Consider the following 23,009-nt stretch of genomic DNA (forward strand, 5'->3'; position numbering starts at 1 on the left):
GGCAAACCTATTTGTTTTCATTTTTACTTTGATTGTTTTTCTTTGTGAAATCTTTGTGAAATTCTTTTCTTGTTGAAATTTCGTGCTTCATTTTTTTTTTTTAATAATACCTCAATGACAGAAAAAGCGTCAAGACCGTCCAATTTACAAGTCGTTTACCATTTAGCCAGTTAAAAACATATTTTTTTTTAAATATGACAAATTGTTACATACGAACCTTTAGATTTGGACTTCGATAGGGAATGGTCTAGAGCCGTAGAGATGGCTACCGGTTCCGGGGTTAAGCGTTCGTTAGGGTCCTCAATATGCTCTTTATTTGAGAGCAAACATTCCGGTCTGTCAGTTAATGTGTTTAAATTCGAATCCTCAGCATTGGTCGGATCTAATAAAAATAATTACACTAAACATTTTTCATGAAATTAACTAAAATTTTACTTCGCATCGTAAAGTTTTACAAGCTTTAAGAGGTGAATAATGAAGCAAAAAACGGTTGAGAATTTTGAAATAAGAATTTTTATAATATAACAATGTAGGATTAATTGCCAGTAATTGATCAGAAGCCAGTGTGTGACCATTTTTATAATTTACCGCCTAAAATAAGAAAACGCCGTTCTTTTTATCCATTTTGATTGGTCTAATCTCATCTTTAATTGGTTAAAGATGAGATGACCACTATAGAAAAGTGGTTAAAAACTGGAATTTTACGTAAAATAAGAAAATTCATTGCTTCTCTATTTAAAAAAATAAAAGATTTTGATAGAAATACATTGGTATTAAAAACATGTCTTTTTGTTGATTTCCAGTATTTAACCACTTTTCTATAGTGGTCAACTACTGAGTGGTCAACAAATAGTGATTCATATCACTTGATAGAAAACGCCAACATATATTTTTTTTTTCAGAACCTGGCTGCAAGTCAAAAAAGGTCTTTTTCAAATATAGCGAGGAAGACCTAACTAAAGCTATATCTGATGTAAAACTAAAAATATGTGGTGTATGTGAGGCGGGAAGAAAATATAATGTGCCCCATTCCACAATTATAAATAAACTTAAGAATAACAACATTTCTGGTACAAGAAAAATGGGTCCACAACCATGTTTAACCACTGATGAAGAAACACTTATTGTTAAATGGGTTATAAGCAATGCAAAGAATGGAATTCCGTTAAATAAAAATGCTCTTTGTCAAACAGTTGCCGATATTGTCCGCGCGAATGAGCGCAAAACTCCATTTAAGGAGGGTGTTCCAGGCGATAAATGGTTCCAGCTTTTTCTTAAACGTCACCCTCAACTGAGTCAACGACATGCTGAATCTATTAATCTTGCTAGGGCAGCTGTCACCGAGCAGAGCATTAGAAAGTGGCACAATGAATTAAAAGAGTACCTAGAAACAGAAAATTGCCTGGATATATTTGAAGATCCAAGAAGAGTCCTTAATTCGCACGAATCCCGTTTCGAGTCAAATTCCAAGTTCGGACTAGTGCTTGGACCTTGAAGTATGAAAAATTTGTATCAAATAAAATCTTCTGAGAAGGAACAAATAACAGTCCTTTTTACTATATCAGCAGATGGTAACCTTTATCCCCCAATGTTGGTTCTTCCTTATGAAAGGATACCGGCCGAAGTTGGTCGCAACACACCACCAGACTGGATAATTGGACGGTCAAAAAAAGGTTGGGTGACTTCCAAGACGTTTCACAATTATGTATGTAACAATTTGTTACCAAAACTAAAAGAAATGGGGGTTAAATTACCAGTACTCTATCTAGTTGATGGTCACAAATCTCACTTTACTTATAACCTTTCCAAATTCTGTAAGGATAATGGTATTTTGTTATTTGCTTTATACCCTAATGCAACTCACATTTTACAGCCGGCAGATGTCTCCTTATTTAGGCCTTTAAAAAATAATTGGAAAAATACTGTTATTAGCTGGAAACGAAAAAACTATAACAGTCCAGTTACAAAGGCAGTCTTTCCAGCTTTGCTGCATGTTGCAGTGGCTGACATCTCCGCAGAAACAATCAAAAATTGGTTTAGAAAATGTGGGCTGTTCCCATTTAATGCTGATGCAATTGATTTTGCAAAATGCATGAAGGATGAATCACGAAGTCAGAAAATAATGGATTCAAATGAAAAACCTGATAAAGCTAGTAAAGCTTCTGAATTCGACGTGCCGCATTTATTATACTTAGAATCAACAATGTTACCTAAAAGAGCTAATGAATTTAGGGAAGCTTTAGCTGCCACAGGAAAGTGGAGAGGCGAAGAATCTGCTAAGGAGTTTTATGTTTGGAAAAAACTGAGATTGCGTTGTAAAAATGCCGAAATCAAAGAAAACAAAAACGGTAAGCAAAATACCTTACCATTGCCATCTTCCTCCATTGCTAAAATAGTTGAAATTCAACAAAACACTCCAATGAAACAACCAAATTTACATCAACACCAAAGAGATTCTTCACCACATTCAACTAGTGCAACACCAAGTACATCACATTCTCAAAATAGAACTCTCAATAAAATCAATTCTGATGGATATAAGGAGTCATCATGTTATTTCTCTCCTTCTCAGCCTAGTTCTTCAACACCTAACAACTTGTCTCTGGTAAAACCTCAAAGTCCTGTTTTAGGTTCAGATTTAAGCGGTACTATTGATGTAGATTCACGAAATATTAGTTCGGCATTTTTATATTATATTTTATGGCCCGAGGAAACTCCTGAAAAAAATGAGTCCATGGCTAAAACAAAATAAAGAGAAAGGTTGCCATATGCTGCGACATCAAAAAAATGGAGAGACAAAGAGCACTTATAAGAAAAATAAAAATTAAAAAAGGCAGTAAAAGCACCACCAAAACCAAAAAAAATTAAAAAGGTAAACTCAGATTCAGAAAGTGAAAATGAAGAATGGAGTTCTTCGGGTTCAAGTAATGAGGATTTGCCAGAAGACTTCAATGACCTAAGAAGAAAAGGAGAATTTATTATTGCTGCTTTTCCTGGAAAGAAGAAAACATATAATCATGTTTGTAAAATACAGAACTTTTTTAATGCAGAAGAAATAGAGGTTCAGGCCTTAAGACCAACCGGGGATTGTAAGACTATTTTTTCTGTTATTGAAAATGATGTGAGTGCTATTGATAAGTCTCAAATAGTATGTGTATTGGAAACCCCAGAACTAATTGGTACTGGGGATAGAATCAAATACCTATAAGTTTTCTAAACCTATTTCTGTTTAAAACAAAGCTTAATTATTTATAATCACCTTTAATAAAAATCTTCGAAATTTGTCTTGTGTTTTAGTGCAAGTGCCGTTTGGCTTGTATGAATTTGTTCAATAATTATCCAATAGAAGAAATTGTGGGTCTTTTCAATCTATTATTTTTTTCTTTTCACTTTACAAAGCAAGACATATTTTTTTTTACTTAGCATGGATCCTAATAGTGCAAAAAGCTGAGAAAAATTAATAAACTTGTATAAAATGGGGAGCGAAATTACATTAAATATCTATTTCTCAAATTTTTCTTTAACTTAACGGTCAATAACTGGACAATTGACCCTAGTTTGATAGCCTGGCAAGAACAAATGTCTATTTCATATATAAAATGAAGATATACCAAGACAATTTAGCCTTTTTTAAGACATACGAGTATTATTTAACTATAAAGAGATGGATTGCTCAATCAAAGCGATTGCAAGTAGATTGCCTTTATCCGGTAATGCAGGGAGAAAAAAACTATTAAAATATAAAAAGTTTTTTTTAAATTAATGTTGTGTTTTGCTCCCGTAAAGTATCCAATTATACCCAAAAAACATCAATTTATTCCCATCCTCTTCTAATTTTTAGACTCAGATAGGAATATATTAACGACAATTCGATTTTTCTTCCTTTTTTATATCATCGTTTCATTTGCTAAATAGTGTTTGAATCACCTGAAAATAGTGTCTTTCTCCCGTAATGTATCTAATTATACTCGAAAAACATCATTTTATTACCAACCTCTTCTAATTTTTAAACTCAGATAGGGATATACAGTTATGGTCATATAAATAGCACACTTTTCTAAATTGCGATAAAAAATATTAAATACCATTTTCTATTTTTTTTATAATATATTTAGCTTAGATGTTCTACAAAGAGTTGTATTTAATTAAAATTAAAAGAGTATTTTAAATATATAAGAAACATAACAAAAAAACTAAAGAAATGCTGGCCATTTAAATAGCACACTTAAAAAATATTTACTTTCACCAAAACCAATTTAATATTTTGTTGGGTATCCTTTATTTTTTATAACTTCACTTAATCGCTTGGGTATTGACTCCACCAATTTTGCACACACGCTTGCCGGAATACTGTTCCAAGCCTCTTGGAAGTTTTGCCATAGTTCATCCAGATTTGAGGGATTTAATACCTTAATTTTGGTTTTAACGTGATCCCACAAATTTTCCAGAGTGTTCAGTTCTGGGCTTTGTGGCGGCCATTCTAAAACATCTACCACATTTTTAGTAAACCATCGTTTTATTGATTTTGCAGAATGTTTTGGTTCATTATCGTGCATGAACTTACATGTAATTGGCATAAAATGCTCCATGTATGGTTCCATAACATTCTGCAAAATCTCCCTATACTTGTATTGGTCCATTATTCCCTCTATACGATGAATAGGTCCAACACCATGCCATGACATTGCAACAGTTTTAATTGTGTACCTAGGGTTTAAGGCACGATTGGGAGGACGTCTAACATAGCATTTTCCATCATTTCCAAATCTATTAATCCTGGTTTCATCGCTCCATAATATGGTTTTCCAAAAATTAATGTCCTTATTTATATGTTGTTTAGCAAATGCCAATCTTTTTTTAATATTTCTTTTTGAAACAAGTGGTTTTTTCCTAGCTACACAACCTTTGAGATCTTTTTCACATAATCTTCTTCTTATTGTTCTTGCAGAAATATTGACGCCATATTGGTCTGCTATTTCACGTTTTATTTGGGCGGAACTTAAAAATGGATTACCCTTGCTTATTCTAATAATAATTTTATCCATGTTATACGTGGTTTTTCGAGGCCTTGTTAATGTTTTCTTGTTCATTGTGCTTTGAGTGGTCTCATGGAGAGCCAGAGCATTATAAACCATTTTCCTAGAGCAATTTAAATCTTTTGCTATAGCAGAAATAGAAAAGCCTTGATTTTTCTTTTCTATAATAAGAGCTCTCCTCTCTGGTCCACAATGTTTCTTTCTACCCACTAAAAACAAAACTACTCTTGACAATATTCAAAAATTTAAAAGTTAAAATAATACTTACTAATTAACACTCGATATATTTAATAAGAATGAAAGGTGTGCTATTTATGTGTCCAACCTTAAAACGTTAATATTGGAATGAAATTCTGTATGTGCATATATTTTTAAAATAAACATAAAGTCTTGCATATTAGGAGAAGATTAACTGCTTAAATATTTTCTTATCAGTCAGGAATTTGTTTTTTGTAAGTAATATATGAAAAGGCTAAGTGTGCTATTTATGTGACCACAACTGTATATATTTTCTTCCACCTTTTTCTACATCATCGATGCATTTTCTAAATAGTGTTTGGATCGCCTGGAAATAGTGTTTTTCTCCCGTAATTTCTTTGATGGTATGAAGTAAGTCGAGAGTCAATGAAAACAAAATAATTTTGTTTGCCACAAAACTACTTTTGCATATTTATTCTCTATAAAATACTTAAACATATTCAGATTAAACTCACCAAAAATATCCGGGTGCGAGAAGTTTAGCGGTTTTGATGTTTCGATCCGTTTTGAAAATAAATCATCACTCGTGCTTTTTCTCTCGAAATGCTCTTCATCTTCTAGCAGGAAGTCTACTAAAGATTTTTGTTTTTCGCTTTCGGGTTTATCTAAATAAATAATATGAAAATAATACATATATTAACAGTTACAAAAAAATGTTTTAGGGCTAGAATAATGGCACAAAAGCACTAATTTCTTTTAGGAGAAAAAGAAGTTGGTGAACACGAGTTAGTTATACAACAGACACATTAGCAATATTTTGATTTGCAGAAATCTTGCCTTTCTGATTTCTCTCTAGTATCGGTTGTTTTTTGATGGTCCTATTGCAGGCTGTTGGTTTTTTAGATTTTCCTACTTTCTTCTTGTCCTTTTTTTCGGAAGGTTTTAATTCGTTCATATCTATTCATATAAAAATAATATTTTTATAACTTGATAACTTGCAAGAAAAAAAAGGAAATTTTTTTTCCTCTAAAGGACATCTTTAAAAAGCATGTTCAAATAACTTTAAAAATACTGAAAGTATAACTTGATGAATTTTTAGTATAAGGATCAGTCGATAAGCCTCCTTAAAATAAACTTGCAGAGACATAAGTCCCAGAGACTGAACTAACTAGATCAGCCTTCACGTGATTGGAAAACCAAAATTGAAACCATCTTCTATCATTATCAGACAAACTAGTTCACTGCTATATTCATAATGTGGCAGGTATTTGCTCTAAATACTCATTATTATTTATTTCTACGTGAGTTATTGCTTTAATGAATCAATTAAAAAAAAAGTTACATCACTCACCTAATGATATTTCCAGATCCGAAAAGTTTTTTCGCTTATCGGATTTTTTTTCTACTACTTTATTAATCTCTTGCTCTAGTTTTAACGAAATATCCTCAAAAATGCCTCTCTTCTTCTTTTCTTGATTTTTAGTTGGATTGCCTAAAATAATAGTTTACTTATGCGATGTTGAAAATCCGACAATAAAACATACATTTAGTACCTGTGTTGGCCAATTTTGTCTTCGTGCTGGCCTCGAGTTCTGCTTTTGGCGGAAAAATTAATATTTCGTGAATATTTATTTGGGGTTTTTTTTTATGAAGACCTATAAAATAAAAAATATTTGGAATGTAAAAAATTATAAAAAAAACAAATACCTTTAACAGTAGTAACTTGACTTGGCACTGGATCTGATGAGTCTGAAAAACGATGCACATAATTTTATGTATAAACATTATTAATTGTTATACGAAATACTTTTTAAATATAGCGATATGTTTGGATATCTTAAACTAAAATTTATTTAACAAAAAATTTAAGACATGTAATGCATACTGGGACCCAATTAAGCTTATTCATGTGCAAGCTATTAAAGTAAAACATACAGTCCTACACTTCAACTGCAGAAAAAAAATATATGTAAGCTTTTCTAGTAATTAGAAGCCTTTATCAAAATTAAAAACCAAATATCTAATTCTTTTTTAAGATGTATTTATAATGGTCGCAGGACGCCCTCAAAAAAACAAGGCGTATCTAGCATTCCGGAAAAAAAAACGAACGTAGACCCCAAAACCATCTCGAATAAAGAAGTTAATGATTTTGTTGTTTCAAAGCTACTCAAGCAAACTTTTGGAAAAAAGAGAAATTATGATTTACTTAGTTTTTTGTTATTTTTGAACCTTTAAGTTATATTTTTTTTTTATTTTACAGCTTTTATCTTTAGCGCAGAACAACGAGACGAGGTAGTAAAATATTATCTTCGGGCTAGCAAAATGTTATAGTAGTCTAGGCGAATTGTACTTTTTAGGGAAAAAATTGTTATCCGGAAACTAACGACGGGAAAAGGTTTGAAGGGGGTATCAGGAACGAGAAAAAAATTCATGCAGGAGCAGGTTAAGGGAAGTAAAGTTTTGGGGGGGGTGAAAAGGGGTGAAAAATTGTACCTTTTCGATTTGCGGCGAAAGTTGACGTCAAAGAAAAAAATGTATAATGGAAAAGTTGTAGAAAATAAAACAATCTACAACTTTTATAGAGGCCACTTTGCAACATAACCTCAAAATTTCCAAGAAAATCGCGAAAAATCGCTGTTTTTTAATTTTTTTGTTTTTTATTTTTCATTTTCGGACAACCACACTGATTTTGATCAAACTTGGCAAAAAGATACTTTCATGTGTCCTTAAAAACCACAAATTTTTTCAGACCGAAATATTGAACATTTTCCGAGATATTAAGTTTAAAAAAAAAACTACGTTTTTTTCAATTAAAGTTTGTCCTTCAAAAAATTGTCGTAGGAGGTTCATCCAGGTCTCATTTTGTTTGTTTTTTTATCTACTTTCAGATAAAGCTAAAAAAAATAGACTTGCCATTTAAAAATGTGCTCAAAAATGCAAAAAACTAAATTACAATAATTGTTAAGAATTTGTTTAAATTTTTTAAAAAACAAAAAATCTGATTGACGAAGTGGGGCTGGAAAGAAGTAGCTGTGAATAACTCTAAAATGCTCGTGCCTCGTTTTACAGACATCTCACTAATACCTGAAGAGCTATTAAAAAAAATATCTTGTAGTTGCAAAACAAATTGTTCAAGCAACCGTTGTGGATGTCGTAAACGCGGTTTGAAATGCACCGTATTGTGCACACAATGTGAACACACAGGAAAATGGTCCAACGTACAAGTAATTGAAGATGACGTTAGTGATTCTGAAGACACTGTGCATGCATTCGAGCAACCAAGTATTTCCTTGGATCAAGAAAATGTAGAGTCTGAGCAATTTAGCGATGGAGAAGATTTTAATGATGATCAAGAAGAAATAGAATGAAACGATCAATTACAGGATGCCGATGCAGCGATGAATTTAGTGAAAAGACCGAAATTAGCTTAATAGATTTTTATAAATAAAGTCAATAAAAAAATATTTTAGATAAGAAAATGATAATTTTAATTATTTACTTTAATAAAACACATTGATTGTAATACATTTAATAATAAATAATTTCAAACATTCCTTTTTTTCATAAAATTTATTGTGTATTTTTTCTGTTATACCATCCAATCAAATACTGTGATTGATTATTTCAATTTTAAAAATATTAAAATGCATTATTATAAGTTGGTAAGCCGATAATGTATTAATTTTTTTTGGAAAATTAGGAAAAACTGTCTATTTTGCCAAAAATTTAGTCATACGGCCTTGAAGAAAGCGAATTTGGGCACAGTAGCCTTCGAAAATAGACTTAGCACATTGTAAAATATTAAGTATTGTGAAATTTAATCGTAAAAATAGTAAAATCAATGAGATCCCACGCCCCTTAGTAGCCGGAGTATTAAGTATATCAATGCAATCGAAAGTTTATAGTAATATTATCAAGAAATTAACTTTACGATCAAATAACAAAATATGTTTTTTTTTTGTATTTTTTCCCGTAGAATTTAATGGTGTAAACAGATTTTTTGTTTTTTAAAAAATCTAAACAAATTCTTAACAATTATTGTAAACATTTTTTTGAAAAAAAAATTTTTTTAGTTTTTTGCATTTTTGAGCACATTTTTAAATGCCAAGTCTATTTTTTTTTATTTCATCTGAAAGTAGATAAAAAAACAAACAAAATGAGACCTGGATGAACCTCCTACGACGATTTTTTAAAGGACAAATTTTAATTGAAAAAACGTAATTTTTTTTTAAAAACTTAATATCTCGGAAAATGTTCAATATTTCGGTCTGAAAAAATTTGTGGTTTTTAAGGACACATAAAAGTATCTTTTTGCCAAGTTTGATCAAAATCAGTGTGTTTGTCCGAAAATGAAAAATAAAAAACAAAAAAATTAAAAAACAGCAATTTTTCGCGATTTTCTTGGAAATTTTGAGGTTATGTCACAAAGTGGCCTCTATAAAAGTTGTAGATTTTTTTATTATCTACAACTTTTCCATTATACATTTTTTTCTTTGACGTCAACTTTCGCCGCAAATCGAAAAAGTACAATTTTTCACCCCTTTTCACCTCCCCCAAAACTTTACTTCCCTTAACCTGCTCCTGCATGAATTTTTTTCTCGTTCCTAATACCCCCCCAAACCTTTTCCCGTCGTTAGTTTCCGGATAACAACTTTTTCCTTTTTTGCTTAAAATTGGTACAATTCGCCTGGACTATAGGGTTTGTCTATCTGTGAGTTTGTAAGGAAAAATGACAACGAATATTCCAGTAGAGTGAGGCATTGACGGCAAGCGTCGTAGGACTGGTATACAAGCAGATATGATGAGATAACAGAGCAGATAAGCGCAAATCGCAACAGAGCCATTTTAATATCCAGTGTTGATGTATTTTTTTAAGACTTGACCATTTGGTGTTTCGACAAAATATAAAATAGAAAGTCAAGTCGAATTTAAAGGAAACTCACTGCCCAACAGTATCCAATAAAAAGGTGTGTCACTACTCTATATCTTGTCGCGAAAAAATCTGTATTAATTAACCTTGAATGAAAAATGCTGTTACCGTCGCTTTAGGTGTAGCAAATAAATTAGATCATTTTCATTACTTAAAACCATGACTTAACTAACTTGACTCACTTGAAAACGGGTTTTTTACTCACCAACTTTATTATCTAAATAAGGAAACTCCTGTTGCGGACGTTCCTCTATTAGTGCAGCAGCTGTTTGAACAGAATCTTTTTCTGCTTCAAGTTCCTTTTCACGTTGCCGGAGGGTATCGCCGAAAATATGCGTAGACTTTTCTCCTTCATTTACAATTTGACTACCTAAAATTCATTTTGTTTAAAATATTTAACATTATTGCGTATTTATAGTTGCCGTCAACGATAATCTATTTTCTCTGTAATCTTATACTACAATTTATGCGCAGTAATATATGAAACAAATTTAAATGTCAACATTTTTTATTAAACGGTTTCGACTGAGTCTTTAAAAAAAATAATTTATTAAAAAAATATATAACTTTTTGCGAAAATTCAATAAATATAATAAAATCGGTACATATGGGGTCTACCAATAAGAATGATATAAGTTTAAATTGCTAAAAAATAAAAAAGAATTGGTTAATTTCTATGATTGATGTTTCATGTTGTAGTTTATTATGTTTTAAACAAAATATCATTAAGATGTCCACCTCGGCTACGGCGGCAGACGTTTAGACAATGAACCCAATTTTCAATCACTTTTTCTAACAAGTTGGGCTGAATTTCGCGAATAACCCTAGTTATGTTAACTTTCAACTCATTGATGGTTTGAGGATTGTTAGAATACACCTTCGACTTCACATATCCCCAAAGAAAACAGTCCAGGGGAGTAAGATCACAGGACCTTGGTGGCCAGTTGATATTGCCATGTCGCGAAATTCTTCGATCTTCAAAACGCTCTCTTAATAAATTAATTGAGGCTCGGGCGGCGTGTGATGTTGCTCCGTTCTGTTGAAACCAATTCTGTCTCCACCATCAATTGCAGGCCAAAGAAAGTTTATCATGTCGCGGTAGCGCTCTCCGTTGACTGTCACAGTACGCCCCCTTGCATCCTCAAAAAAGTAAGGACCGATAATTCCACCGACATGCAAACCACACCACACAGTCACTTTTAACGGGTGTAATGGCACCTGTACTAATTTCTGGGTATTGTTCTGACACCAGAAGCGGCAATTTTGCGTATTGACAACGCCACTAAGACAAAAATGGGCTTCATCTGAAAAGACGATTTGTTTCCCAAAATCGGCATTTTGTTCCAACTGCAACAGAGCCCAGTCGGTAAACGTTCTACGCAAACCATGGTCAGCAGGCTTCAATTCTTGAGTTAGAACCATTTTATATGGATGTAGGCCTAAGTCTTTCTTCAAAATGCGCCACAGAGACATTGGTGAAATGCCTAATTGCTGAGAACGGCGCAAAACAGACACATTGTTCTGCGTTCGCGTCAACACTTTCTCTTGCAGCGGCGATATTTTCGGCGGTCCTTGCACTTTTTTGTCGCGTTGGTGGCTTATTATCCAGAAGAGTGTACTCCCGTTCAAACTTATTAATTGTGCGCCTTATTGCAAGCTCAGAAGGCCGTCCACGATGGCCAAAATCTTCTCTAAGAGCACGATAACAGGCTCTAACCGATTGCGCATTTTCGTAATACCTTTTCACGATAGCTATACGTTGCTCTTGACTTGACGCTTGATCCGCGTTTTGACACATACCATTTTGCGTACATGGCCCACTAAACTTCTATCACTTCTATTGGTAGACCAACGGAGTCAGAGGCTCCGAGCTAAATAATACGCTCTCAGGTAACGCCAAATTGCCTGTTTTTGCAATATATGCGATTATATAATTTATTGCCCTTTTCAAAATAGATACAAGTAATATAAATACCCAAAAAAATTTTTTTGGGCTAGCATGTTTAATAAAATAGAGTCGATTAATAATGATGATCAGTACTAGCAAGACTCATTTTTAACTGACTGCTCGTCGGTATTTGAATGAAATGTTTCCTCGTTAACAGATCGGAAGAACGGTTTCAAGGAAGGGGCCTTCGCGTTTTCGGGATCTAACCACCTTAGATCTTTTTTTATAAGGCGACTGAATAACTAAAATGAATGCCACCTACCCAATATCATTGGAAAATCCGCGACAGCCGATAATTGATAAATGCAATTACATTAAATCATCCAACAGATGATTCAAAATGCCCGAAAGGATTTTGAATAAATCCTGACTATTGTTGAAGGCCCTGCATTTTCAGCATTTACTTGACTGGTAAGCAATTAAAAAAAAATATGGCAAGAATCTAATCTAGAGATAAAAATACCTTTAGTCCAGAACGTGAACTTCTACAAAAAAATTCCCCTTAAATCAAAAATAGGTGCGAGCGTTTATTCGCTAAATTGACAAAGTATAAGAAGAAAAAGAAGAAGATGAATTATTGTAAGTCCTATATTTTTAGAATAATTGTTGCTGTTTAACATTAATTGAACAACAAAAATAATGATAAGATTGTTTAACAGATACGTTGGGTTGTGTTCCACAAAAAATGTCAAAATATTGGTAATTGTAACTAGTAATGCATTACATACAAGAAAATACCTGGTGTCTTGTTATGCTTCAATCAGACCAAAGAAAATAGATTATCGTTCCTGGGAACTATAAATGCATTAAATACAGTATTTGAAATTTTAACTATATAAATACCTTTACACTGATCAGCAGCAGCTTCATTTACTGGCCTTGGTGATCTTTTAGATAAATCTAGAATATGAAAATAAATTATTTTACTTTTTCAGATGCAGGAGAAAAAATCATCATTAATCAAAAATGAAGACACTCCCTTATATTACAAGTTTACCTCAACCTGACTAATTTAATTATCACAACTACAGCACGTGAACGAATATGTTACATAAATTATCAAAGAAAGTAATAGCAAAATTAAAAATATATTATGCTCTTTAAAGAGAAAATCACTTGTCACATGCCGCTTGTTAATTTTTTATATTTTTCTTTGCCTTAAATATTAAAGTCAAGAAAACGTTTGTCAAATCTTAAAAGCAATGTCACAAATTAACACTTGCATCCCTTTTAAAAAAAATTATTTGTATTATGAGAAATAGACTGCTCTTCCCTCTAGAAACGACAAATATTGCTTGAATGATTGTCGCCACTTATGGAGAGAACAAAACAGGATTCTTCATTCAAACATCCGAAAAGGGGCAAAAGAACTGCTGTCTATTCACCAGAGAAATAGTATGATGTAGCTCAAAATTAACACTTAGCAACTGAATATTATCTGCTAAAGGACGTCCAAAAATCTCATCCATCCCCCTCCAAGAGACCAACACACAAAATTGAGAACACGTCCTTTAGCAAAATTGACGAAAAACAAATAAAAAACACAAAGTCACGGTCCCACAACATGCAATTCAACGGGCCACACGTAGTTCGCTCCAGTCAGAGCACCATCAGGCCCCTAGAAGCCATCCACACACTTCACAGTACATAAAATCATACGTTATACTTTTTATGTACTGTGAAGTGTGTGGATGGCTTCTAGCGGCCTGATGGTGCTCTGACTGGAGCGAAACACGTGTGGCCCGTTGAATTGCATGTTGTGGGACCGTGACTTTGTGTTTTTTATTTGTTTTTCGTCAATTTTGCTAAAGGACGTGTTCTGGATTCAATCTTGACATATATGCAGTCTAACTTTATTTATTTAAGTCCATCAAACCTGTTTCTGTTACATTTAAGGCGACTCCTTTTTTATCAAGTCAACTGCCTAGAAGACCATGCAAATAAACCATCAATTTTGCGGTATTAGCAAACAAGTCGTTTAATTATAGGGTAAAGAGAATGATCCCCAAGATGGAGCACTGAGGTATACTCTGATATCATTAGTGAAACACACCACTTGTTTTATATGCATCAAATATGAAGTAAGGATTGCAAATAGACCACATGAAGACCCATAAACATGAAAAATTGGCTTCAACCAACGGTATTATAAGTATAAAACTCACCCACTGTATTTTCTGAATAAGAAAAATCCTGTTGTTCATAATTCTTTTCGATAGCAGCATCTGTTTCAATAGATTTTTCCCGTCCAACAGCCTGTTCCAGATGGGATGAGGTTTTCACGATAGTATTGGTGGTTTTTCCCCGATCACCTAAAATACATATCGGCCCATTCATATTATTTTCAAATTAACGATAAACAGATAATTTCTTTAGTTAAAGTTATGTTTGATTGAATCATAGCAAATTAGAGTCGGCCAAATATAATTCGTAATATAAAAAATGGCTTTATAATTTAAGCATGATTAGGTTATATAAAAAAACAACTGGGATATGTAATATAATCTAGCTCCGGATCTCCGGTTCTTTGTAAATTAGTTTAAATTTTAAATATGAATAAGTTTGATAATACTGGGAAAAAAATTCAGGAAAGATCTACTACCTGCTTGCATCCTTTTCGCTTTTTTGCAGGTGCGTACGTCCTTTTCGCGATATACATTAATTACGTCAAGTTGTTGCTGAAACTCTTGAATCTCTTGCACTATTAAATAAGGTAGTGTAAAAATCTTACGAATTTTAAAACGAAATTAATTACTTTACCTTGATCGGGAGAAACTTGTCTTACTGCTGTTTCAGTGGGCGTATTCAAAACATCTGCAATATGATAAAATAATATAAATTAAATATTATTAATGATGTTAGATAGCTTATATAGCTTTAAGCCCAGATTTGCTTATCCACCGTGATGTGATGAATGAACAAGATAAATTTAGCGTCCAACATCAATAGAACAAACAAAAAAGGGTGATGGAAGAGAAAGGCTGGCCCATAAGTTATTTACAGTGTTTAATACCAAGAATCCTATTTCTATAAATATAATATATGTATGTATATACCGGGGTATTTAAGGAATTATTCCTTGGGCTATTCTAGGGATATTTTGTCCTTTTATAATTTTTGATAGGAAGCTTTGCTTTGAAAATACGGCGCGAAAAAGAATTTTGACAATAACAATTATCAAAAATTACATGTAATGTTTCTTAATCTACAAGAACTGTTCAAAATGTCTACCCGCCGCTCACAAGAATCCAAACTTCTCCTCATTGACTCCTAAACTCTTTCAAAAACACCATGGTCGATTCTTATTGCGTTATATCCAGCATTTATCCGAATCTTCTATATCTCCCACTGGAGTAGTTTAGACTAATGATCATAGGTGTCCCAATACTCTGAATATTACTGTTAAAAACTGTAGAGTCAAAATGCTATAATTCGCCGGTGCACCATCGTTCATAAACCACATTGCATGTCTGGTAACCAATCTCAAGTCTTGTGGACTATGACAAATGATGCAACATAAAATGTGCAGAGTTACTCCCAGAAAATGAACGCAATACAGTCTCAGATGAAAGAACAAAACTTGGATCAAGCGGTCCTAACGAAAATAAAGGAAAAGGGACAGAGATCAGAAAGACTCGAACACTATAACTTCTTCAGTAGTCAAGGAAAGGATAAGCAGGCCCCGCAGGGAGTTTAATGGATCAAGAAATAGGAGACACAGGACATATTTATCAACATATTAAAGATTGTATTCGTGATGCGGCAAGGGAAGCACTGGGATTTCAAGAAAGGAAACAACAAGAAAATCCTTGCTGGTGAGATTAAGATATTGAGGGGGATAAAGATAAAAGAAAGACAAAAAGAACTTCTTAAACTCCAAATCCAATGAACAAAAGGTAAGGAAGATCAAGCAAAAGTATAAAGTCAGATAACACAGAAAAAGAAAGAAACATGAGAAGTAAAGTGTATCAGGGTCAACACTTTTCTAGGAGTGCAGAAGAGTACACAGAGCTGGAAAATTAGAAAGGCCCTAAGACAAGAAAAAAAAAAGAGATCAGTGGGATAAGTGTTTCTCTAAACTACTACAGGAAGACAGGGCCAAGTTCCAAGAACAGCAACAATAAAATGTCCAAGCAATAGCATCCTCAATTAAAATAAATGTAAACGAAGTCAAAACAATATTGATAACGCCGAGAAACCAGTTGATTCTGCGTCATTACGGAATGACACAAGTGGTACACCGCACGACGTTCTCGAAGGTCAGCGAACCTTCCAGAATAATTATAGTCAGCCAAGTATACAAGGAGCCGCGTCGCCGCTTTTTGTTCAGTGAAGTTCGGAATATTGGCGCAAGATTTAAAACAGAGATAAATGGTTGTAAATAAATATTTCGTGTAATAATAAGTGATCAGGTTGCTATTTTTTTATTCTTTTAATTCACACCTAACAAACGGTAAAAAATGCTACAATATGCAGATCTTTGAAAAATGGAAAAGCGCAAAAACCTGATGATATCTCGGCCGAATTAATGAAAAATGGAACTAAAAAACATGGCAATCGTATTTTAAAAATGCATAAATGGAAATACTGTACCCAAAGAATGCAAGAATATCACTAAGAGAGAGACGATTGCAATAACTATACAGAGATCGCCTTTGCTAGAATGTTAAGCTGATATACGGAAAATTTTTAAAGGAAAAGATCTATCTGGAATCTCTACACATTATATAACTTATGCTTCGCAGATGATCAAATAATAGTGTTGATCCAAGTACATGACGACCTAGAGTATATGACAAGGAAGCGAATAGAGAAATATGGAAAAGGGGATCTGGAAGTTAACATGACTAAAGCAGAGTATATGTGTATTGCAGGTCTGCAATAGCAAGGCGTAATAGTGAAGAATGGTCAATATATAAAAAAATTTCAAAAATTATTCATACGTGGAAATTAAAATCATGAATGATAGAACGCTTGAATTTAATAAAAAATAGATCTAAAAAGTTAATAAAAGAGTGACCAAATAATTGCAAAAGTATTATTATAAAAGTATTGAAAACCAGAATTTTTGCGTTACTCAAACACCCTCTATAGACCAGTCTAATTTTCTTTTACGTATTTTAAAAGAAACTTACTTTTTGGATCTTCATGCTCTTTAGGGTGGTGTATCTGAGCTGAAACGACGAACGCTGTGGATACAGATTCTTGCAAAATAATATCGTTTGGACCTAATAATAAAAACAAAACAATAAGTAGGAATATATTCTTAAAAAATCTTGTATTAGTTATTTTAAAGTCTAGTTTACTATCGCAAAGTCACAGTAATAACGTTGGTTACTTTACAGAAATTATGTTCAAAAAAAAGGTACTATCTATCAAGGGACCGACGAAAACATTCGATAGGAGTCACTTTAAAACACATCATCCCGATTAGGTATACCAGCAGCAATATCTGCCTGTGCCGATGTGTCAAAAGACCGCTTCAGCAGTTGTTTTTTTTTTCTTTTTTGGGTGCCATGATCTATCGACGATAGGATATCATCATTGCTACTTTACTTTTGCAGGCACTCTGAAAAGTTTTATTGAGCTACAGTTAAACCCATTTCTTACATTTTCCAACCATGAAATTCTCCTTCTACTAATGATTCTTCTTCCCTTGCATTAATTAGTCTAAGCGTTTCATACTGGCCTCTTATTATATGTCCTAGATGTAGTAATTTTCCTGCTTTTATAATATTTATGACTTCATATTCTGTACTCATTTTTCCAAGTACTTCGATGTTTATTTTTCTTTCTGATCATGATATCCTAAACATCCTGCTATAACTCGAAACGTTTTGAACAACTGCATTTCTTTAAGTGTCCAGCTTTGCAGTCGATAATATAGTAATGAAAACACATAGCACCTTAATGTTTTCATTCTTAGTGCTATTGTGAGGTCTCTGGAACAGAGGATTGTTTTTAGTTTTATAACCGCATTTCTTGCTATTTCTACTATAGTTCTATTGTTTGATCATTATTTTCTGTAATCCAGGTGTTTGTATTTTCGAACTCTTTCTATTTGTCGACCTAGTGACTCGACTTCTGACTGAGTCGACTTCTCCAAGATTGCATAAAAAAAGGCAGGACCTAATAAATATGTTATCTAAAGCACTTTTTAAGTCAAATGTTCATCTCGTAAAATTCATGGTGTATTTGTAAAAAATTTAAATTATAGTTAAAAAATAAAAATATTACCTACCTGTTTGGTCGGTTTTCTGATTCAATGCAATATTTGACGAAGCTATCGATTTTTTGTCAGGGCTTGAAGCTACACGGTCTTGTGCTGTTAAAAAGAATATATTAAAAACAGTTTAAAAAAAAATCCTATAGAATGTTTATACCTTTTTCCTTAACAGAAGGGGAATCGTCCATCACGTCATCTGGTATTCCCCATGTATTTACTGTAAAATATACAATCAACCGTAAATGTAGAAAAAGCACTAAGAAACCAGTTATCCACAAGAGATATTCAGTATATAAAAAACTAATAAATTAAGATTAACTAAAATTCTTAAAAAATGATTACAAGATGAGTAATTAATTATGCTGTAGCTTTGCTCAGAATTTGTGTTTAGAAAAAAAGTGCAAAGAATTTAGCTTCATAACTTTGTAGTTATGTAACATAAAATTAATTATGACAAATTATAGAAAAAATTAGTTACTTATACTTTAATCCGAAGAAAATGACACAAAAAAGTCTTACAAGTAAAAAAAAATTAATTAATAAAAAATCTACATTTTTCTTTGTAAATTTTAAATATGGTCACAAGCATTCATAAAAAATATCTCCGTCTTTTCTTAATTAAAATTTATCTTAAAAACTTACCGAATTTACTAAGCTTAGTTTTATTTTCAGCATCGTCTAGTTCATCTTCTTCTATTGTTATATTACGCTTAGTTTTTTGTAGACTAGTGGGACGATCTAGATATACAAAAATTGGTTACTTAACACTTGAAAAGCTCTTGAAAAATGCTTTCCAATGATACCATAGAGAGCCTCATGTCAGATAATTATTATCTGTTTATCAAGGAAAACAATAAATGAAAACACATTTTTGATAATTGTATTAAATTTCCACGAAGTTATCTTTTACTTTTGACTTGCTACAAATATTTTGCATATGAAAGATATAAACCTACCGTTTTCTTTATTCTGCTTTAATGAAGATTTTCCCCTACTTCTTCTTGGATTATTTAAAAATCCTTTATTAAATCTTGCTTCGGTGGATATTAAATCTTTAGTTGCGTTTTTAGAATCTAAAAGCAAATATATAAAAGTAAACAAAACAATAATAAGAGATGAGAGTACTTTTTTCACACATATTTATAAATCTTTAAAAATAGTGATAATAATGTAAGTTAGAGCTAACCTGATTTTTGTTGATTTTTTCCGATCTCCTCTTTGTCATTCTTTTTTAGAAAATGAATGTCATTCCTTGGATCATCAATCGATTCTAGCTGAAGACAATCTAGGTTAAAAATACCAAAATATATGTATTTAAATATTTACAAAAATTTTAAAAAAATTATTACTTGATATCTTGCCTGCGGCGTTTTGCTTTGCACTGCGTGGTACTTGAGGCACATAATGTACTGTATCTATATTAAAATATAAAAATATAGTAAATACTAGGTATTTACACCGAACACTAACAAGAGTCTTGTTATTGTTCGGTGGTATTTAAGGATCGACATAACATATTCCAACAATGTTTCACTTTTAAACCTATCTACAGGGTGGACCAGATTATTTTTTTTAATGGCCTTGTGGGACCAGATCTTAATTAAGATATTTTAATCACGTTAATTTTGAAACCGCTTTAAATATTTCAATGATATATGGGACATACACTATCGGACAAAAGTAGAGCAACACTTTCAGAAATATTTGCAAATACCGATTTTAAAATTATAAATGCATGATAATGTATACAAATCCATGAAGTTTTAAAACTACAAAGTAGGCTATGATTATCAATGTCAACAAAAATGTTCGCAATCAAAACAAATGATTTTATTTTGACGTTTAAGTTTAAATGCTTCATAGTAACGCGTCAAAAGTAAAGCAGCATTCAAATAATTTGTCCAAAAGAAGGGTTTTAACAAAAGTAAAGGGATAAAATAATTGTGTAAGGTGATTTTTATGTTTTTTTGAACATTTCTGTGTAAGATTAATCATGCCGAGAATTCCAATTTTAAAAGACTTGAATCAAAGAGTTGTGAATGGATTCATGGAAGGTAACAAACAAGCCGATATTTCAAGACAGTTTGAGTTACCCCGGTACACTGTGTCCAAAATAATATCATCGTATAATGAGAGGGGACATTTAGACATAGTAATGACTGACAGACGCATCAAAAGGATTTCCCAAAATGATCCTTGGAAGTCCGCACCTCGAATTATTGCCGAAATTCCAGAAATTACGGTTGGTATACGAACAGTACAAAGAAGGTTAGTAGACGCAAAGTTATTTAGTAGACGTCCAGCTAAAAAGCCGTTAGTTTCAAAAAGAAATAGAGCAGCAAGGTTGGCATTTAAACTGGCCCGTCAATGACTGGAAAAAAGTTCTATTCAGTGATGAACCGCGCTACAAAATATTTAATTCTGATGGAATGAGGCGTGTGAGGCGACCAATCAATACAAGGTTTAATCCTAAATACGTAACACCTACAATTAAGCATGGGAAAGGTAGTGTATTTCTATAGGGTTGTTTTTCATGGAATGGGCACTTTATTAATGATACGATGGACCGATTTATTTATAGGGATATCATGCGGAATGTTATGCTTCCTTATGCAGAATGGGAAATACCATTGCGTTTTATATTTCAACAGGACAACGATCCAAAACATTCTTCACAAGTTGTTCAACAGTGGCTTCGGGAAAATAATGTTCGTGTTTTACAGTGGCCAGCACAATCCCCAGATCTTAACCCCATTGAGAATCTTTGGGAAGAAGTAGAACGTCGTATTTGTACCCAAATGTTTCCAAATAAACAATCCTTAATAAATAAAATTATTGAAGTTTGGACAAGTCTTAGGATGGACCTGATGTCAGGACCGAAAATATCATTCAGAAGTTGATTGCTTCAATGCCGCGCCGTTGTCAGCAAGTAATTAATAATAATGGATATTGTATCAATTACTAATGTATTACTTTCAATTGTTTTTGTTGTTAAATGTGAACTGAAGTAAAATAAAATACTGTTAAATACAATTTGTTGTTCTACTTTTGTCGCATTCTTATCAATTTTTATAATCATTAATATTTACCGTTCTTAAAATGATTAAAAGTACACCAAAATGTACTGAAATATTACTTTCAGTGTAAGGATAGTGTGACATTAAACTTATCGAAAAATCACAACCCATTCATTTTTTTTATTCAAACATGAATAAAATTGAACTTTGTTGCTCTACTTTTGTCCGATAGTGTAGCTTTTAAGCATTGTATTATTTTTTTAAGCACTTTGTTTTATTTTTTTTTTTAATTCCCTCAGTGGCGTCCGTACTGCATCGAGACTGAATATTTTTCGACAAAGAAATTATACGCCACTGGGTTTTCCAAAAATAAAAATGACTCTTGAAATCCTCATTTAATTTGAAGCAAATTCGGTCTTTTGACTTTTTTATTTACGAGACACCGTTTCAAGATTTTCTTATTCTAACGAAGCGTGTACTTACATTCTCATGGAATATTGCCATTAGAAATTGTAAAAAAAATTACCATTAACTCGCTCTGGTAAGAAATAGGGTCTATATACAGGGTCTCAATTTGAAAAGGTACCACCCTCTATATTTCTGCCCCGAGGGCGGACATAACCTCTAAAATCTTAAATGGGTCGACCTCATTTTAAAGGTCATTTAATTACCTTTTCAAAGATACCACATACTTTATCTTTTTGTTAATACTTTGAAAGAGACAAATTAAAACCGTAAAGATATTTATTTTTTTAAGTAATAACTATTGTAATAGAATAGAACATAAAAAAGCAATAAAAGGTAACTTAATTTAAATTTAATAAAGTCTGCTCTCAACCTCTTTTTTAACATTTTAAAAAACTTCTGCATGGTTTTCTCTACACGCAGCTGTGATTCTTCTTTTTAAATCTGCTAAATCTTCTAAAGTGGTGTTTTAAAAACAATTGATCTTAAATGCCCCCATAAGAAAAATCTAAAGGCGATAAATCGGGTGATCGTGGTGGTCATTCAATTGCTCCCCGTCGACCAATCCACCCTATCATGAAATCTATCGTTTAATCACTCTTTAACCGGAAGAAAATAGTGTAGTGGAGCTGCATCTTGTTGGAAGTGTATTAAATTTTCTTGCAAAATCATATTAATCGCTGCATCAGTTTGATTTTCTAATCTAGAGGTTATTAAGAGATCTAGTGTGTCTACTAGCAGATTAAGGTACATTCACCGGTTAGATGTTCTTCAATAAATGATGGTCCTATAATAGAATTTCCAAGAATACCAGCTCAAACATTTATCTTTTCTGGATATTGCATGTGACCTCTAAAAATTCGCGGATTTTCATTACTCCAGTAGCGACATTTTTGTTTGTTGACATTTCCATGTAAAAAAAACAGTCATCAGTAAAGCAAATATTCTGTAAAATATTGTGGTTTTCGCTTATAAAATTAGTCATTATTTCACAAAACCCAATTCTTTTATCAAAATCGTCTATACAATTGATGTAACCTTAGTGGTTTTCTTACTGTTTCGTGAGTAATGTTGCGAAGTGATATAGAGGGCTCTGCATTAAAGGTGCATAAGACTTGTGCAGCTTCATCTAAAACACGACGATTACTTCTTTTTTTTTTGTTTGCAACCAAACCAGTTTCCATAAACT

General features: G+C 32.5%; 1 protein-coding gene across 4 annotated transcripts in view; it reads right to left on the reverse strand.

Annotated features, from left to right (window-relative positions):
* The window catches only part of LOC126738777 (uncharacterized), a 66,242-nt gene that overhangs the window by 4,945 nt on the left and 38,288 nt on the right, over positions 1 to 23,009 (reverse strand). For 3 of the 4 annotated variants that reach the window (XM_050444220.1, XM_050444222.1, XM_050444219.1), the window contains 18 exons: positions 19,688 to 19,753; positions 19,525 to 19,623; positions 19,295 to 19,411; positions 18,981 to 19,076; positions 18,496 to 18,555; positions 18,354 to 18,437; positions 17,248 to 17,340; positions 14,873 to 14,926; positions 14,715 to 14,813; positions 14,278 to 14,424; positions 12,956 to 13,012; positions 10,370 to 10,534; positions 6,942 to 6,983; positions 6,779 to 6,889; positions 6,586 to 6,726; positions 6,072 to 6,191; positions 5,750 to 5,899; positions 218 to 382 (listed from right to left, as the gene is read on the reverse strand). In XM_050444220.1, coding sequence (XP_050300177.1) covers positions 218 to 382; positions 5,750 to 5,899; positions 6,072 to 6,191; positions 6,586 to 6,726; positions 6,779 to 6,889; positions 6,942 to 6,983; positions 10,370 to 10,534; positions 12,956 to 13,012; positions 14,278 to 14,424; positions 14,715 to 14,813; positions 14,873 to 14,926; positions 17,248 to 17,340; positions 18,354 to 18,437; positions 18,496 to 18,555; positions 18,981 to 19,076; positions 19,295 to 19,411; positions 19,525 to 19,623; positions 19,688 to 19,753 — 1,866 coding nt within the window. The remainder of the gene's footprint in view (positions 1 to 217; positions 383 to 5,749; positions 5,900 to 6,071; positions 6,192 to 6,585; positions 6,727 to 6,778; positions 6,890 to 6,941; positions 6,984 to 10,369; positions 10,535 to 12,955; positions 13,013 to 14,277; positions 14,425 to 14,714; positions 14,814 to 14,872; positions 14,927 to 17,247; positions 17,341 to 18,353; positions 18,438 to 18,495; positions 18,556 to 18,980; positions 19,077 to 19,294; positions 19,412 to 19,524; positions 19,624 to 19,687; positions 19,754 to 23,009) is intronic. The other variant, XM_050444221.1, reaches the window with a different exon arrangement.

The sequence above is a fragment of the Anthonomus grandis genome, chromosome 7, assembly GCF_022605725.1.
Source record: "Anthonomus grandis grandis chromosome 7, icAntGran1.3, whole genome shotgun sequence".
NCBI classification, from domain to species: domain Eukaryota; kingdom Metazoa; phylum Arthropoda; class Insecta; order Coleoptera; family Curculionidae; genus Anthonomus; species Anthonomus grandis.